Source organism: Paramisgurnus dabryanus, chromosome 12 (assembly GCF_030506205.2).
Source record: "Paramisgurnus dabryanus chromosome 12, PD_genome_1.1, whole genome shotgun sequence".
Lineage (NCBI taxonomy): Eukaryota > Metazoa > Chordata > Actinopteri > Cypriniformes > Cobitidae > Paramisgurnus > Paramisgurnus dabryanus.
The window spans coordinates 3,430,442-3,449,813 of NC_133348.1; the positions used below are offsets into that span (position 1 = coordinate 3,430,442).

The 19,372-nt window shown below is 35.5% G+C and overlaps 1 protein-coding gene across 2 annotated transcripts in view; it reads right to left on the minus strand.

Annotated features, from left to right (window-relative positions):
• Window positions 1-3,854: 3,854 nt before the first annotated feature.
• The window catches only part of rcan2 (regulator of calcineurin 2), a 79,260-nt gene continuing 63,742 nt past the window's right edge, over window positions 3,855-19,372 (minus strand). For both annotated transcript variants that reach the window (XM_065256198.2, XM_065256199.2), the window contains one exon: window positions 3,855-6,174. In XM_065256198.2, the coding sequence (XP_065112270.1) occupies window positions 6,020-6,174 (155 nt within the window). In that variant the 3' untranslated portion in view covers window positions 3,855-6,019. The remainder of the gene's footprint in view (window positions 6,175-19,372) is intronic.

A 19,372-nucleotide genomic window follows, 5' to 3' on the forward strand; every position in this document is an offset into this window, starting at 1 on the left:
TGTAGATGTAGCTTTTTCTTCTTTACAGTATGTGTGCGTGCTAAGGATGGGATGCACAGCATTAGGTCTGTTCTTAAAGGGACATTTTTTTTTAAATATGCTCATTTTTCAGCTCCCCTGGAGTTGAACATTTGATTCTTATCGTTTTGGAATCCATTCAGCCGATCTTTGGGTCTGGCGCTACCACTTTTAGCATAGCTTAGCACAATCCATTGAATCTGACTAGACCATTAGCATCGCACAAAAAAATTACCAAAGAGTTTCGATATTTTTCCTTTTTTAAAACTTGACTCTTCTGTAGTTACATCTATACTAAGACTGACGAAAAATTAATGCTAATGATCCAATCAGATTAAATGGATTGTGCTAAGCTATGCTAAAAGTGCTAGCGCCAGACCCGAAGATCAGCTGAATGGATTCCAAAAAAGTAAAAATCAAATGTTTAACTCTAGGGGAGCTGGAAAATTTGCATATTTTCAAAAAAGTGGAGTGTGTCTTTAAAATGTGGACACTTCTGTTTGTAGCACACTGTGTGTGTGTTTGAAATATCCATCTGTCTAATTCATTTGTATACATATCTATTTGTCCCTCCATCTGTCTGCTACCTATGCCCCATCAGCACAAACAAGCGTTCTCATTCCCATCTAAAAGTGTCATCACATATTTAATTTCAATTAAAAAATTGATAAACAAACGCAGGCTCTTATATTTGCATGGCATATGTTTTGCATTGACCAGAAAGCTCAGGCTTAGTTTTCATTCACTTGATATCTTTAATACCTTTAGAATGCAAGTGAATAAAAAAAAGACTGTATAATAACGTAAATTAAATAAAATTGTATGAATAAGCAAAGTTGTAAAATTTTTTATAAATTAGATAACTGAGCAAATAGAAAGCAATATTCTTCTCAGGTGAGTGAAATACTCAACACTGTAAGATTTTTCATACAGCATGAGTGGGTGATGGGAAAAGCAGTTGGAATTTATGGTTGATTTTGAGTAGTGTGTGCTTTTGGCTAATCCTCTGAGCAGGTGGCTACCTATTCCTCTGTCACCCTGAGAAAGCCTCCATGGGTACAGCTGGCACTGCTGCTCAGGAACCCGGCCTGGCTCCGCTTCTAACACACTGCTATCAGCAATGCTGTAAGACAAGGACACTCTGTGACGCAGGTACTTTGGCCCTCTTACCTGGAACTGAAACACGCACACACCATGTTCACTTTAACTGGCCAAGTTGCTCTGGCCACAAATGCCCTAAAATAAATTTAGAAAGGAAACCCAGCTTAGGGGTGATTATTGATAGCTCTCCCTATTGTTTCCTAGTGCCAATGCTATATAAATAAATATAACTTTTTATTCATCTAGTGTATTCTATAAAGTTAGTGTAAATTTTTTAAAATTTCTTAGCATCTGTTACTGCCATCTTCTGGTGAAATAGTAAAATTTCAGTCCCAAAATGAAAATTCTGTCATTATTTTCTCATCTTCATGTTGTTTTCTAAACCTGTATTCCATCTTATTTGTTTTTCATATTATGGTAGTCGATGGTTACAATCAGCTGTGTGCTTATCATCATTTATCAAAATATCTACTTTTGTGTTCATCAGAAAAAATAAATTTGTTTAGAACAACATGAGGATGAGAAGATGATGACAAAATTTTTATTTTCGGGTGAACTATCCCTTTAATAAAATGGACCAAAATGCATGAGAGATTTATTTATAAGAAGCATTATATTAAGTTTAAATGTCCAAATTTAGCTCTTCTAAAATAACGAGTGTGTCTCCATTGATGTTTAATTCCTAAATTGAACCGGGGTATGGATAGCTTAGCTACACAATGATTTATTCATTTTGTTTTTTGTCTGAAATTAGTAAATGCCTCTTAATTATCTGACATATATTTGTGAAACTCACATATAATATAAAGGCCTAAATGACCATTCATTGTAGTAGGGCGACATATGATTAAAAGTGCCAATAAATATACACTCAAATGTAGTTATTGTTTTATTTATTATGAGCCATTGTGAAATAAAAAAACCTGCTATTATGAAAATGCTTTCAAAATAATAGTTCTTGTCTATTGTAATTTTGGCCTGTTAACTATTAAGGGTGTTGTGTCAATACTCCTCCAGCAGAGGTCAGTGTCGATACATTTCTGTGTCATGAGTGACGTCACTCACAAGATTGGTTTGACTTTAAAATCATTATTTCATATCTAGCAACTTATTAGGGAGGATGTTTAAAAAAACTAAATTACTTCTACATATTATTCCTAGTTTGACAAAACTCAATTTAAGGGAGAATCCAGCCTTTTAATTTGACCTTGGCTATTCTCTTCTCGAGGATACGGTCAGTCTTCAAATATAAATACATACATAAACATTTAGAGTACATTTTAGGAAATATGTAAACCATGTTTTTGGCGTATTGATTACTATTGTTTACCTACAAATATCATAGCAAAAGGTTACTCGTGAGACAATGGTAAATGTGGTTATGGTTTTTGTAGATATAAAATACAGTTGAACTTTAAATTGAAGAGTATATTTATACCGTAAAACACCGTCAAAATACAATACATTATTTTAAATATTTTTTGGTAGGACTAGTGGGACATTAATGAGCCATTAATGGTGTGAAAATAGGCTTTTTCGCATGCTGCATCGCAAGAACCGACAGGCTGATGACGTAAAAAGGCTGATGAAAGTACCGCGAGAGAGATTCAAGAAATCTTTAGTGCCATTCACATTATAACGATAACTATAAAAAATGTAAAGAGAACACCGGAGTTCACACACAAACTATAACGATAAAGATACCACGAGGGATATCGTCGGAATAACTTTCTTGGAGATCCCCCCACTGATTAACGATAAACCAATGACAGCCAATCAAATCTTCAAGTGTACGGATTTAAATTGACAACGTGTAACGTTACCTGAAGTCTATAACATAAAATTACCTCAGGTAAGTTATCCAGCTCTGATCAGTTGCTGTGAAATTGACTACGTAATGTTTTTTATTCTACTACAATGATCACGCCAAAAGGTAAGATATTTTTATATACACAAATTACAAGATTCACTACGCAAACGCGGCGTTTTAAGGAAATCTGCTGGTTAGCCGAGGTGTAAACCTAACAATAGCAGCATATTTATACATTTAATGACATGTAAACAATAACAAACGTTTTTATTAAAGTAAATACGCAGTATTAGTTAATGTCATTTAAGGTAAATGATTATTGCACGAGTTCTGCGCCTCGAGAGCGTATTAGCATAAAGTTATCGTTATCGTCCTCTGGTGTGGACACTAAGGGGCGGTTTCCCGGACAGGGATTAGACTAGTCCTAGACTTAAACACTTCTAAGAGCTCTCCAAACTGAAAACAACTTGCGCTTACATATTTTAAAATACTTCAGGGCCCTTTGTTTTACCTCAAAATGCACACAGGTAATGTTTTAGTAAGGCATGCTTGTTAAAACTAGTTATATTTCCTAATTAAACTATAGGCCTAGTCCTGGATTAAGCTAATCCTGGTCCGGGAAACCGCCCCTAATAGTTATCGTTATAATCGGAACGTTCCTTTAATGAATAGTTAAAAAAATTCGAAGTAGTATAATTTCGACCTTCTTCTCGCGGTACTTTGACGTCATCCGCCTGCCAGTTCTTGCGGCGCCGCATGAAGTCGACACACCATAATCAACAATTGCGACAGAGGGAGCGCGAGAGTGGGTTAAAAATTACTTAGCATATATAGAAAACGGTACTGAATTATCATGTTATTTTAGGTTCATACTGGTACCATGCTAAAACTATTGCACACTATTTTAAAATAAACACACCAAAGATTTAAAACCAAACTTTTTTTTAATACTAACAAAGAATCATCTCGACTACTTGTACATGGCTACCATGAATATTTGTACAAAAATGCAGTAAAAATATTATTGATTAATATATACAGATATGTCTCCATAGTGTCTGCAGGCAGGACGTACACGTATATGACAAGAACACAGATCGTCTTGCACAAGTATGCACAATACAGATATCGTTTCCCAACATCAGTGACACAAACTCCAGACTTTATGAACAGAGATAATAATATCATGTCTTCAGGAGTACATGAAGAAAACAAAATACAGTTACTGAATGATACAGTCATGTGAAAGTGCAATACAGAACAATACAAAAATCTTAAATTACAGGACAGCAAGGAAGGCTGGCACCGTGTGAGACTGCAAGAACATGTGTAGATCGTATGAATCGAGTATAGGGAAGAGCAGATTGGCCAAGCAGGTACAGTTATTTGGATTAAGGGTGGGTTTTAGTTGTTATATATTGCTCTCATGCCTTTCTGATCCTATATCCGTTGTTACATGTTCAGGTTTCCCTAACAGAGATTAGGTTATGCAAAGAAGCACAAACTAATGACTGTGCATCACATTGCAGACTGTGATGTCATAGAGCAGTAAATACCCTGTTTACACAACAGTGAGAGTCATTGCTTTAGAAAAACTGCAAACTGTGAACACACAGAGTTGGGATGTATTTTACATTCAGGATAAAGGACACAGCATGACAAACAAATTCCTTCAATGACATCCAGTGGTTTTGAGAAAACACAGTTACCGTAATAACATTGTGAAAGTTGACACTGTGGCTACCACCCCAACACAGCAATAACACTGAACAACAGACTATTCATCCAGATCACCTCTTTAAATTTACAAAACAAATATATTCATACATAGGGTGTAAGTCAGGTATCACAGAAATGACATCACAGTGTTGATGTATTGTCTGGGACGGGACTCATTTCATAGTCTTGGAAGAGGTTTAAACATAATCTTTATACTACAACTGTTTACATTTTGCGGCACATATTTAGGTCGTATTACATGCCTTTGTGATGTGTCCTGTGCTTACGTACATCTATTGTGTTTAATTAGATAAACCATAATGAATTAGGCACAGCAAAAGATAAAAAACTGACATCACCCTCCTAATATTTGCGTTTATGACACCCAATGTGTAATAGCACTTGGAAGATCTGTCTTATTGTATTGTACTGTTTTTATTTACGTGATTATAATGTGAATGAAGTCTCACAGACCACGAGGAAACCTATGGATGGATCGCTCACAACGACATTAACCTCAAGAAACAAGTAACCATGCATATTACAGACGTCATTAAATGACACACCGGATTAGCCGCTGATGTAAACTAACCCGGAAAGTGATGTTGTCATTTTCAGTTTCCATAAGGGAACACAGACACTTGACCAAAAACTCATACGAGAAGCAACAGTTAGGTTGTATTGAAAGTTGCATGAGTATACAATAAAAATATCAGCTCCTTGTTTGAAAAAAGCATCGTTTTTTGTAAGAACACTGTTGGCAAGACACTGACAATTATACACGGCTGGAAATAAAGTAAATACATGCGCTGGCATGATGGAAAGGTTCCTGTGGTCAACTGTGCCCATTGCCTAGCAGGATTAACCATATACCATAAAAGGGTTTATTGGAAAGAAATGTACAGTAAGGGTTTCTGGGCCACATGCATGCAGTGCTGGTGTTTAGCCACATTTACTGGCTAGCATGCCCTTATGAAGAATGCACTATAAATGGCTTAATTGGATACAAATAGTACATACTTGTGGTGCAAGAGCAAAGCCAATAGGCACATTTGACACTGTTACGTGCAGCCAATCAGAAGGAATGGGTAGGGCTGCCTCTATCTGTGACAGGATGATATTACCATGAACTAAGATTGAGAAACGGATACATACTGTAGAGCGGCCAGATTTGACACCGAATATTGCCAACGTAAAAAACGCCGTGACACACATTGAAGATTGTATACTTGTGTGCTCTGGACGAGGAACGCGGATCTGAATCCGTCAGACCCTGGTTGTGTGTTTAACAAGGTTCTGAAGGGGCTTGACAGAGGTCCTGTGAAGAAAATGGGGAGGGTACAGATCCTCCTGCGGGGAACTGTAGAGTTCTCAGTGTGAGACGGGCAGGTCCGGGCGTCGGGTCTGGATGATTTTTGGTTTAGGGTTGGTCTTTGGTTCCTCCTCTTCATCCGCGTCGCTGTCGCAGACGTGGACAACCACGCTGGGCGTCGACTCCGTGCCCGCATGAAGCTCAAACTTCTCACCTGCATTTGGAGAAAAAAAAAGAGTGTCTAAATACAATGGGGGCTAGGGGTGGGCAACATGACCAATATCATGATGACTATATGCATCATGGTAAATGTTTTTTATGTTTTAATAAAGGTTATTAAAATCTTTAATACCATAGAAATGTTCATAATTCTCACAAAAACCTTGTACAAGCATAAAAAAAAGATAAAAACAAACAAAACTCAAGCTCTCTAAAGATAAACTGTCAATGGTAAATGAATAATAATAAATAATTATGTATGCATGTGAATATATTTTTTATTTAAGGTAGAAAAGTGATTTAGTCAAGAGCAGGGATAGATTTTCTTTCAATGTTGTTTGATAAACATGAGTTGCAGACAGGAGCAAAATTAGGTAACTTCCCCTTTAAGACCGGATCCAATATACTGTTACACATGCATTTTCTTTTTAAGCTGTTCACTTTTTCTTAAGCCCTAAATGGTTGTGTTTTTGAGGATACTTGCAAAGAAAGACAGGAATTTTGACGCATATATGTACAGTGTTGGGGAAAGATACTTTTAAAAGTAATGCATTACATTTAAAGTCACTCCCAAAAGAAGTAACTAATTGCGTTACTTGGTTACTTTTCATTGGAAGTAATGCTTACGTTACATTTTAGTTCTTTTGCGTTACTTTTTCTTGGCCAAGGCTTGATCTCTTTCAGGCCTTACAGGTGTTTTTTATGACTGAAAAGTTCTGCATTCAGAAATTGCATATTTCATCACAAAAATGTCGAGCTCTGGCCTACCATCTTGGTTTCTGATTCAAACTGTTCCCACACAGGCGTGTTCGCATAGAGTGCATAAAGTAACTATGTTTAGTTTATTTCCATACATATTTTTTTTATCAAATTAATTAAACTAAAAAAGTAACTTGCATTATTAAAGTAACTCAAATATTAATGTGTACATTTAAAAGGTAATGCGTTACTTTACTCGTTACTTCAAAAAAGTAATATTATTATGTAATGCACGTTACTTGTAATGTGTTACCCCAACAATATATATGTATTGAAAGCCAATAAAGCGGGAAAAATGCTCACAAGCTTAAAGGGATAGTTCACCCAAAAATGAAAATTCTGTCATCATTCGCTCACTCTCATGTTGTTTCAAAGCCGCATAAATGTCTTTGTTCTAATGAACAGGAAGGAAGATATTTTGAGAAATGTTTGTAACCAAACCTTTTGTGGACCCTATTCACTTCCATAGTAGGAAAAAATAATACTATGGAAGTAAATGGGGTCCACGAACGGTTTGGTTACAAACATTTCTCAAAATATCTTCCTTTGTGTTTATCAGAACAAAACAATTCATACAGGTTTGTAACAACATGAGAGTGAGTGAATAATGACAACATTTTCATTTTTGGGTGAACTATCCCTTTAATCAGTAGCAGTTGCATCACTTGCGCACTCCTCACACACAGAAATAGCAGCGGTTGCGCCACTTGCGTACTCCTCACACACAGAAAGAGCGCACGCATCTAGATCTGTTGTTTGTGTTAGAATGGCTTAAAACTGCGGTGCTGAAATACGTGTACAAACATAGGAGCGTGACGTGGGCGCGTAACCTTGATAGAGAAGATAGTCCAAAATCTCTACCGGTTGACACATTTTTTACCGGTTAATCATGTCTATCGCACACCCCTAATGGGGGCTATTTAATAACATGTTTGTGTCCACATTCAAGCATTTGGGTTTACTTTGCACAGCATTTGCAGAACATTTATGTCCCAGAAGACTCCGGGCCAGATCCGCGCCTAGATCAGCAGCTCCGGTGCAGATCCGGCCTGGAGTAGTCTGGTGACTGGGGTTGTACAAAATGTTTTTTAGACTATGAAACATAAGAAATGTACCAACTGAACCAAAAAAGGAACTTCTATAGTATCAGAGAGAGGAACCTGTGTAGCACCTTTATTTTTATGAATAATATGTCACCCAGAATAAATGGTAAGAGTAAATGGTAAACAGTTAATTTAATAAAATATGGTCTAATCATCTAAATAAAACAATAAAGCTTAAAAAAATAATGCAACCAATTTATTTTTGTCTCTTCAAACCTCATCTTTCAGGCTTTGGACAACATAACATCTTTATGGTCAGAGATATTAAATGGGAATCTATCATGCAAAATTATCTACTGTAGTAATTCTTGCCATATAACGAAAATCCACATCTAGAGGGCGCTCTCTCCCAAGACATCACTGTGAGAAAAGTCACTGGTGGATATTTTAGGACTGTCATAATTGCAGTGATAACCAAAAGAAAACTGCAGTGATCCATAGCTCTTAAATCATTCCTCTTATAACACAAAATCCACCAGGGAGTCAGAATGGTACTTTATGAATGCACTGTAAGTGGCTTTGCATAAACGTGTCTGCGAAATTTGCATAAATGTAAAATGACAAAATGCTTTTCTACATCCATCATGGTTGCACAAAAAAGACTGGAAAGTGTGCAAATATTTTACACGTGCCAGACAAAAACCGGCTTTATGTATGTGTGTATGTTTGCAGGACAAAGATGAAGCAAATTTGATCACATTGCCCTTGGGCGGCATGGATGTGCAGTGCATTGTGGTTACCCAACACAGTATATGCCTTACAAACATTTACATTTTGCCAGAAACTTTTATCCAAAGGGAATACAGTGCATTCAAGCTATACATTTTTATCCTGAAGTGTGTCCCCTTAAAAAAAATCAAACCCATGTCTTTGGTGTCCTAATGTAATGAATTGAGCTACACAAACACAAACATGACCTCTTATCTATTTTATCTTGCTCCACCTGCCTCTCTCTCTCTATTTGATTCGATATTATGCTTTTTCACATTCACAAACTGCTTCCTGACTGTTTCCCCCTAATTCCCCTTTCAGTTTTATCCACAACCTGCTTGTTCAAACAATTGCACAGCCTATGTGCTCCTACAAATAAATCCATTTCTTTTTTGTCCTCCTCCACTCTCTTCTGCAGTCTCCCGAGTGTCTCTCTCTGAACCTGGTGGTGACGTCAATGCTGCATACTTACGTCAAGGGTCAGACAGTCAGGAGCACGCAATCAAGTTTATTAAAGCAGCCAAAAATGCATACTTCACAAATAGACCTCCATAGTTGACTTTCAAAGAAATTGTAAGGTTAGTCATCCCTGACAGACATAAAAGGGGCTGCTATAAATACAGCATCAAAAACGACCCTATTACAACAGCACTGATGTCATTGGCATGCAGAGCACATCTCCTCGACTCTACCCTGCAGTTCATGAGCACCGCTCATCGTGAGCTGTACGTGTGCTCGCGACAACATCTGAGAAGGACAGAGGGGGTAAACGAATGGAAAGGCCATATGGATTTCATCTGGTTAGTGTAGGGCTAGCGGGCCGGCACAAGGAAGTGGTATTTTTAGAGCATCCTTTTGAAAGAGGGGTAAAACACCTCCCTTCATCCTTTTAAAGCCCTCCTCTCAACCCCCCCCCCCCACAAACGACAATTTCTGCATTCCTTAGCAACCGTCCAAAAATAAACTCCTCTTTTGATAAAAAAATTTAACCCTTTATTGTGGAAATGGAAAGCAGGAGTGATCCAATCTGCACAGACTGAATAAAAGTGAATTTGCCAGGAAGTGGCAAATGGCTTGCATCAGTTGCCACGTATTTGGTGTCAGCCATCAGCCACCATGCTTAAAAATATACACAAATTGTATATACTGAGGAGTTATGCTGTGCAGTGCTTTGATCCAATGAAATGATGACTGTTTCAGACTTGCATAATAGCAGAAACGAAACAACCCTTTAGCAATACATTTGACCTTTCTAATCAAAAGTAATGTTGTACTGAGTGTTTCCATAGCTCAATTGGTAGAGGATTGTGTTAGTAGCACAACATATAGATACTAAATGCATACAGATGTGGCCTTTAAAAATGCGCGTCTCTGAGACCAGAATGCCGCGGAGACTTCCGAAATTCTGCGAGATCCCGCAAAAGGGGGGTTCGGTGGGGGACGCAGGAAATATAAAAACCTGTAGAGGGCAGGCGTGTTTCTTGTAGGCCATACTGACGACAATGTGTGTGCTCGACTTCATGCTGAGCGTATACTGTATGATATTGAAGTAACATGACACGGACTTTGATGTCATACAAATGCATGCTTTTTGGCAAACATTTTGTTGGCGAAGTTTTCTTTTGCCAGTTACATAAACAGTCACATATTCTTCATAAAAATCCGACTCAAACGCGGATCATTTGTCTTATTTTTTCCGTGTACTTACAGTAGAAGAGACGTGATGTATGATAATCGAGTCTTATAACAAAATAATTCGCGAAGACCTTTGAAGAGACCGAGCGCATTTACGCAATATCATTAACTAGTTTATCTAATTTTACATTTAGTTCATTTTTGCATCTGAACGTTTTAATAGCTTTAACATGGTTGTGGTGCGCTTTTCTGCATTACTGAACAGTAGGCTACTTTTTATATTATTATGTTTCCCTTTACATGGTATGAAACACGATAAAAAGTATGCATTGGTGTTTAATACATTTCACTGAGAATTTGTATAATATGTTATACTTTTGTACTAAGGAAATAAAATCATATTGTGAGTGTAAATATTCATAAATTCGAGGAGTTTCTGATGTGTTTGTCATCGGCAAAATGCGCAGTTTCTTTGTTGCTGATTAAAAACCGTTGGCTATGTGATTGTTTAAAATTGACATTTTTTCTACTTATTATTAATTTATTTTTTTGCCTACATTTACTCAAATAATATCAATGTGAAAATATAAGTAAATCATACTTCAAGTTAGGCGTAAAACGTACACATTTTTGATGTCAAATAGAAATAATAATAATTTGAAATATGCAATTATTACAGTTTTAAAAACTTAAATATATTACTCTGACCTTTTTAAATATATTGACTAAAATAATCTGTAAATGTAATACTTATATTATTAAGGCGTATACATCAAATAATATATGTACATTTTACACAAAATATCTGTTCTATTTTTAGTAATTTATTTTCCAACTAAAAAAATCGCATAACTGCATTAAGAGATTTTATTAAGTTACTTTAATCATTTATTTTAGAGATATTTACAAAGCCACTGAATCATTTTTAACAGTGTGTACATTATGACCTTATTATTAAATGCATATAAATAAAAATATGTAAAACTAAATAAAAAAGATATCATACACGGACTGTATGTAAGCATACGTTTTCTTGTTCGGTGCACGTGGGTTTAAATGCCGTTTTTCTAAAGAAGAATTTTAAAACTTTATTGGTGGTAGTTGAGAAGAATTCCTTTTTCCATTTCTAAATCATTTTGAGCGCAATATAAATATATCATATTGTTATTCTTATTATATAAGAATACGCAATTTTTACAAACTTTTTAACATATAGAAAATACACGTTAAGCATGTTGTGTGTATTTCCTAATTACAAGCTTTTGATGAAATTGCACCAAAACTAAACGTGCATAAAAACATAAAAAAGTCATTTAAATAAGCGAAAAAATATTTTTATGAGCTCAAAAATTTGAATATAATGTGCTATTGCTGAAAATTGCCCATCTCTAAAGGAGAATATTCATCTTTAAAGTTTAAGAAACAAAAAAGTACTGATAAGCATTCTCAAACATATATATTCTGTAAGCACTCATTTATCCATAATGATGTAATTTATTTTTTAATAACATATTGTCGCTGTCGGGCAAAGATACTCTCTGGACACCAAGACCATGTCTATGGGTTCAAGAATAACAGAATATTGGCCATTTGAAACTCGAAAGTCATCACTTTATTTTGTCCCATTGTTTTCCATTTTGCGTGTGGTAAAACTCCTGTGCGCGTCGTTCAAATTCATTGAAATTTCGTACACTTGTAGTTTAGCAAGTATGTATAATACAGTCTGCACATCGTCTGAGGAAATCCGAAGTTGCGTCGAGGGGAACCAAGCTGACAGCCGCGACAGCAGAGATTGTCACGTACCTACAGAAGGGTATTGGAAAAAGCTTGCATCTGACCTGCAGCGATATCATTCTGGCTTGGTGGGATGTCAGACAGCGAGAGTCCTCTGATTCTGACCTTGTTCTTTTACTCCTTAGAGTCTAAAACCAGGAGGGCATATTAAGTATTCATTGTATTTTCATTTTAACAGAGCAGCTATGGTTGCGCGTTTCACACACCTCTCCAAACCACGTTGTTAACACTATGCTTGTTCGACTTCATGCGGCGCCGCAAGAACCGACAGCCGGATGACGTCAGAGTACCGCGAGAATGATTCAAGAAATCATATTTCGCCTCGCTCTCGCGATACTGTGACGTCTTCTGGCTGTCGATTCTCGGGGCGCCGCATGAAGTCGAACAAGCCTATTGACAGCAGCAAAAGCTACGCATGCGCTTTTAACTTGTAAAACTCAAAGGTGAATGGGTAATGTAGTCTCTGCTCTCGGTGGGACGAATTAGGTAGCTTGCATTGTGAAGGGCGCTTTGAAAAGCGGCAGCGCAGCCAAATAATTAAATTAAGCCTCTGATTTAAACAGATGTGCAAACGAGCGTTCTGGTACGTTAGAAGTAGGTTCTGGGCGCAGGGAGAGGCGGTGGTACGCTCAAGAGCTATATTTGGAAGTGGCGGTACTGGCCCACATTAAAGCACTGGCGGTAGCAAAGGTAGACGGCCCTTTGAAAAGCAAAAGAAAGCTGATAAAAATGAGAAACCTACACTGAAATAAATTGGAGTAGGATTTAGGCTACTTAACAAAATCTAAACATTTTTCACTCAGAAAATGCTAGTAAATTTAAACAAAATTATCAGCAGCTTTATTTTTATTACTTTTTTAATTTTAATTCACTCTTTGTTTCAGCGATGTTTATAAATGTACTATATTTTTGCATTTTGATTACAAACTGTTCTACACTGAAAAGAAACTAATGTAACCTGATTTAATCACGTAAAACATGAGTCTAAACACAAGCACCACTTTTCTGAATGATGATAATCACAAACATCCCAGAGTTTGTAAATCAATTGTTTGTAAAACATATTTAATGCTAACTTTACTTAAAAATTCAGAAAATATTTTTTACAGTGTATAAATAAAAAGACATGAAGGAAGTTAATTCCAAAATGTAATTAATTGTACATGGTTTAGCTGCTTGTTTTAGCAGCTACCAGTGACAGAGAGTCAAGAAATTAAAAACCACCCACCCCTAGGTCTGCCAATTCTTTGCCAACCCCCAATGCTAATCGATCACCTCATCAAAGAAAACCGGTTTATCCAGTTTTCACCAGCGTGTTGGGTTTTAATATCAACCTTTGCAGTTTCTTTGTTAAAATGTAATTTAAGCAAATAGGCCTAATACATAAGCTGTATGTTTTTTTAAATGAATGTTTATAACTTATAAAATTAAGTGGATATCAGGTAACTTAATTTGACATATGTTGATATAACCTAGGCTCTTAAGTCCCACGCAATCGCCATGAGACACACGCATTTCTGTCAGTTCACACGCTCACACACCAAACCTTGTAAGCTATTTATCACGCTGAGAAGTAAAATAGAACTTTTCCTGCTATACAAATTAATAAAGGAGGTGCTGGTATACAGAGCATTTCTGTCGAGTTTAGCAGTACATTTTTTAGGTGTGGTCAACTTTACGCAGCGCCACAAGAACCGACAAGCAGATGACATCAGAGTACCGCGAGAAATAAAGCGGAGGAGGTTGGTTTTAAATCGCTCTCGCGGTACTCTGATGTCATCCAGTCATGTTTGAGTCTGTATCAGATGAAAATACAGATTTTGAGGAACAACTTATTGTTTGGAGATTGTCAATGGACGTTTCTGAGTGGTATGTTTGTTTTTTCAGTGTAGACCTGCAAAACGCCAAATGCATAAAAATTAATTAATATGGTAATGTCTTAGCATGATATGTTTTCTAAAATGTTTAAAAATGAACAAATCAGTTGTGCGAAACTACACAGAATTTTTTTTTAATGAAACATATTCAATGGTTACAGTGCCTCATGGTGGGGTTTAACCCCTGGTTCAGTTTACCCCATCTGTTTCACTTTGCCCCACAGCCACCGTTCTGGGAAACTGCCTAGCTTAGTAATTCAGGCTAATCTTTAGCTAAATCATTCACATGGTTTTATACATTAGCCTATCACAAATATTTATGGTATGAATATTTAGACCTGGATAAATCTACTTTAACATAACAGCCTTTATACCTGGTATGTATAAATTTTACTTTGATAGGATAAAAACTGTTTTTTTTTTTGTTAAAAAAATCATACTTTAATCATAACTCTTTAATTTGTCCTTCTCTTTAACATATAAATTATGGTTGCTACCTGTATTTGTGGTCACACGGCTACAAATCTGTATGGTTGCCTAGATAAAGGGGGTGGGTCAACTTACCCACTGGCTCACTTTGCCCCACTCTCCCCTACTTGGTATTGAGAAACGGTGTTTATCGAAGCCGGAGCGCGAGCTACAAACTACAGAGCGAGTGCGCGGGTGCACAATGGTGAAAGAGCAACACACGATGTAAATAATTATACCAGTGCTCGCAGTACAGACGCTTTATATTTTAGCGTACTGCGTACCTTCACTTTCTTTTGCGTGCCACCACTTCTCATGTTGCTGGTACTTTGCCTTAAAGAGTCAAAGGGCGTTTCTATGTGGCGCTGCGCAGACAGTTCGGCAACGAAGACATCAAAGTACCGCGAGAGCAAGTCGAAATGTTACAAATGGTCCGACTTTACCTTTGCTCTCGCGGTACTCTGATGTCATACGCCGACCAGTCAGCGCCGCACCATTTAAAGTCGAAAAAATATTTTTGAAAAAAAATGCACTAATAAAGATATTAGACAAGTTTTTCATGAAAGGAAGAGAGTTACTCCAAGAGGAAAATTTTATTGGAATTCCATTCTAAGAGATGTAATTTGGTGTAAAGCATGGTTGCTGCCCTATAAATTTTGTATTTCAAATAAAGTGAGAGAAATTCATTTGAAGATATTACACAAAATATACCCAACTAATTTACTACTTTCTAAATTTATGGACATTGGGAACGAATGTTCATTTTGTAATAATACTGAGGAGTCTTTATGTCATTTATTTTTTGATTGCCAAAATGTTCAGGCATTTTGGAATGAATGTTTTTCTGTCCTATCAACTAAAACTAACACAGTCATAACATTTAATATGAAAGATATTATTTGTTACTTTGAGAATGATGATAAAAACATTTACAATTTGGTAAATTTCTTCATTTTGTATGGCAAATTCTTTATTCATAAATGTAGATTGTTAAAATCTTATCCTTTACACCTGGTTTTCTTAAAAGAAATCACTCTTTTAATGAAGTCTCTTAAACTTGTTAAAAATGTAAAAGGTACATGTATTGTTAATGTCTATGAGTCTGTATTTGGCGTCCTGTGAATGTCTTCTATTTTATTTTTATAACTATTTTGTTATTCAACTTTGGAAGTTTCTATTTTGATGCCTGTTTTCTGTATTAATGTTCATATGTTCTCTAATAAAAAAAAAAAAAAAAAAAAAAAAAAAACATTTAAAGTCGAACACACAAAGCGTCAAGGCAGGGCCGCTGGAAGTCATTTTGAACAGGGGGTGCTGTGAATTTTTTAACCAAAAAACCTATGAGCCTATAGGCCTATTTAAAATACATTTTAAAAATAAATACATTGAGATTTACTACTTTATTGTCATATACACTTCAGGGCACACAGCCAGGGTCTGAAACACACAGACATCATCAGTTCTCAGATGAATATGCGCTATTAATCAGAAGCAAAAATACTTATCCCAGGGGGAATTACTTTCGTTACAATTTACATACAACATATAATATTATAACAACATATAATATTAATTAAACTTCACAATTTTCAATGTCCATGCGGACGAACATATTTTACTTTCGTTTTTAAGTTAGAATCACACGACAGATGTAAAATATTCTCACATTAACATACCTAGTATATTTTTATATAGATCTTTTTTTTTTACTAAATAGTACTATTACTGTCTTTTTTAAACTTATAAATAATTCATAATTTCAACAAAAATAATGATGGGTTTAGTTCTGATATTGTATACTTTTATAAAGAAATACATGGTGTATAATTACATTTTTAGAATAGGCTTTATATAAGGTTTGTACTGTAAAAATACTCTATTTGTTACAAACAAAAGATAAAGAATTTACAAACGTGTGGAGAGCCATTTCAGCACTTGGACAGCGAAATGTTTTTTTTAAAAGCATTACTTAAAATGTTTTCTCATCTCACCATATCTACAGGTGCAGAGTCATTATATACAATAAATCCGTTGGGTAGCATTTAAAAAAAACATTTAAAAGTAGATGCATTTGTTTAAAGCAAAGCATTTATTTACTTAGCTACAGATGAAGCAGCTATTTAAGCCTTCTAACGTCTCATAATTGATCATCATTTATGTCCAAGAGACTCAATAATAATCTGTTACATTTTAATCCTTTAATTTTTCACATTAAAAAGCGTTTTTGTGCTGCTGCGCATCCATGTATGTAATAAACAAACCCGCGTTGTCATTCCGTTAATACGCATATTATCAATGCGCTCTTTACTCGCGCAGAAAAAACTCGCGTCGCGCATTGCGCCGGTTGTATAATAGAAATTCCAAAGTCTCTCATGAGCTAGGGGACGAATGTCCAGGGAGTTCAGTATTTCTGTGTGGGCATGCATCAGGGAAAGGTGTGTGAGTCTTTTCTGGGTCATGGTGCTGTACCAATGTCTTTAAAAGACGCAAGACAAAGAAAGTGCGCTCGGATGAGGCCACGGATAGGCACAGTAATGAAATTAAAATCCAAAATACACGTAATAACCTACGTGTGTCAAAAATAATTTCCTAAAATATTCATAAGTAATATATCAATTGTGCAAAATATTTTTACTTAAAAAAAATATATTTCTCGCTTTTCCGCGACCATGCGTCAAGGTCTGGAGGAAAAGGATACCCGCTCGGTGCCGATTGAGCATGTAAGCATATGTTTTCTTGTTCGCTCCACGCAACACGGGTTTAAACGCCGTTTTTTTTCTAAAGAATAATGTTTAAACTTTATTGGTGGTGGTTGAGAATAATTTATATTGCAGAATAATGTATATTGCATTTTAGCGCAATATAAATGTATCATATTGTTATTCTTAATATAAAAGAATACTAATATATTTTTTACAACATTTTTAACTTTAAAACATACATATAAAGATGCTTTGTACAATAGCTTTGCTTCTGACAACAATTTTCTGTAATAAATCAGTAAATCAATCACAAAATGTGTTGAAAGTGGCGAATAAAATGCTTGTCAATTCAAACAAAGGTGTATAAAACCGCTTTAATTAACAATAACTAAACTGTGCTCTTTTGCATACCTCTACTTTTCTCATGTCTTTCTTTATGCCACCTTTATCTTTTTAAAATCTTGCCACTTTTAGAAATAATTTGTTTGCATTTTTTGTATACTGCACACTTTATTTGCATCAACTATACCCATAATAACATTTTCTACGTTTTTCTTTCAATAAAAATAAACATATTTATTATTGTCTTAACTTAAAACTTTGTTTTTTAATTTATTAATTAGATTTTATATAAATAAGTTTTAAAAGTGTTGACTGCGAACGTCTGAGATAAGATATCTGGAAGGACCTATAATATACGCCTATAATATATGTACATTTTAAATTAAAATGTCTGTTCTATTTCTAGCAATTTATTTTGTTTTGACCAACTAAAAAATACATAAGTGACATTAAGAGATTTTATAAAGTTACTTTAATCCATTATTTTAGTAATATATTTACAAAGCCACTGAATATTTTTACTGTTATGAATAACGGCTGAAAGGATAAAAAAAATCATAACACTGACTGCCTATATGCGCAAGAAAGGTATTATTAAAGTTTTAAATATGTAAAACTAAATAAAGATATCATATGCCCACTGTACAGTATGTAGGCCCATGTTTTCTTGTTCGCTCTGCGTGGGTTTAAACGCCGTTTTTAAAGAATATTTTTTAAACTTTATTGGTGGTGATTGAGAAGAATTCCTCTTTCCATATGTAAAGCAATTTAGCGCAATATACATGTGTCATATTATTGTTCTTAATATATTAAGAACAATAATACTACTATATTTTTACAACATTTTTAACTTTAAAACATGTATTTTTATACCACATGAATCTCTTTAAAATATTAATACTTTTAGAAAAACGGACATAATTATTAATATTATGAACAAACAATGAAACGGTGTCAAAATTCGACAACACAAATAATTAAGATATACATTGTAAATAGAGTTTAGTGTATTAGGCTCACACTAAATTCTTTGTTGCACTTAGTATAAATGCCCATTGCACGTACAGTCATCTTTATATATGTATGCGCTGTTATGCTGGCAAGAATTGGTTGACGTCACTTTGCTGTTTTAATAGAAATGTTAAATATTCAGCAATGCCCTTATTAACTTCTGGAAACAACCGACAACGCATATAAAAATGTAGTTTTTTATGCGCCACCTGGTGGATTTTCTGTGAAGCGAAACACATTAAGGGAAAAGGGAAAGTAGCCCCCCCGAAAACACTTGCAGAATTCTGCGTGACTCCGCGAGACGATTTGGCGAATGCCGCGGGAGAAAACGCGCGTTTTTAAAGGCCACATCTGTAGCTTGTAATGCATAGTCACTTTGGATAGAAGTGTCTGCTAAATGCATAAAAGTAAATGTAGAACCGGGACGAAAGTAACAAAGCAATTTTCTCAGAGCCCTGACTACATTTGTATTCCGAACTATGACAGAATTTTTTAGCAAGCAACCCTTGACAGAGCTGACAAATAGCGTGTTAAATCGCCATCTTTTCCTGCGTGTAGGTCCGGAAAGCTGTTTTCGACCATGTTAACTCTTTCGCCGCCACTGATGAGTTATCTCGTCAATTAAGAGAAAACACTTCCCTGCCAATGACAAGTATGGAATTATCTCAGCTTTTTGCTCAAAACTTGGTGTTTTTGAAGAAACCTACTCATAATTGAGAGGTGATAAAAGAGAACTAATGAAGGTAGGATGAAACTTTTTTGTTTGAAAGCAGGGGGTCTGTTCTTTCATT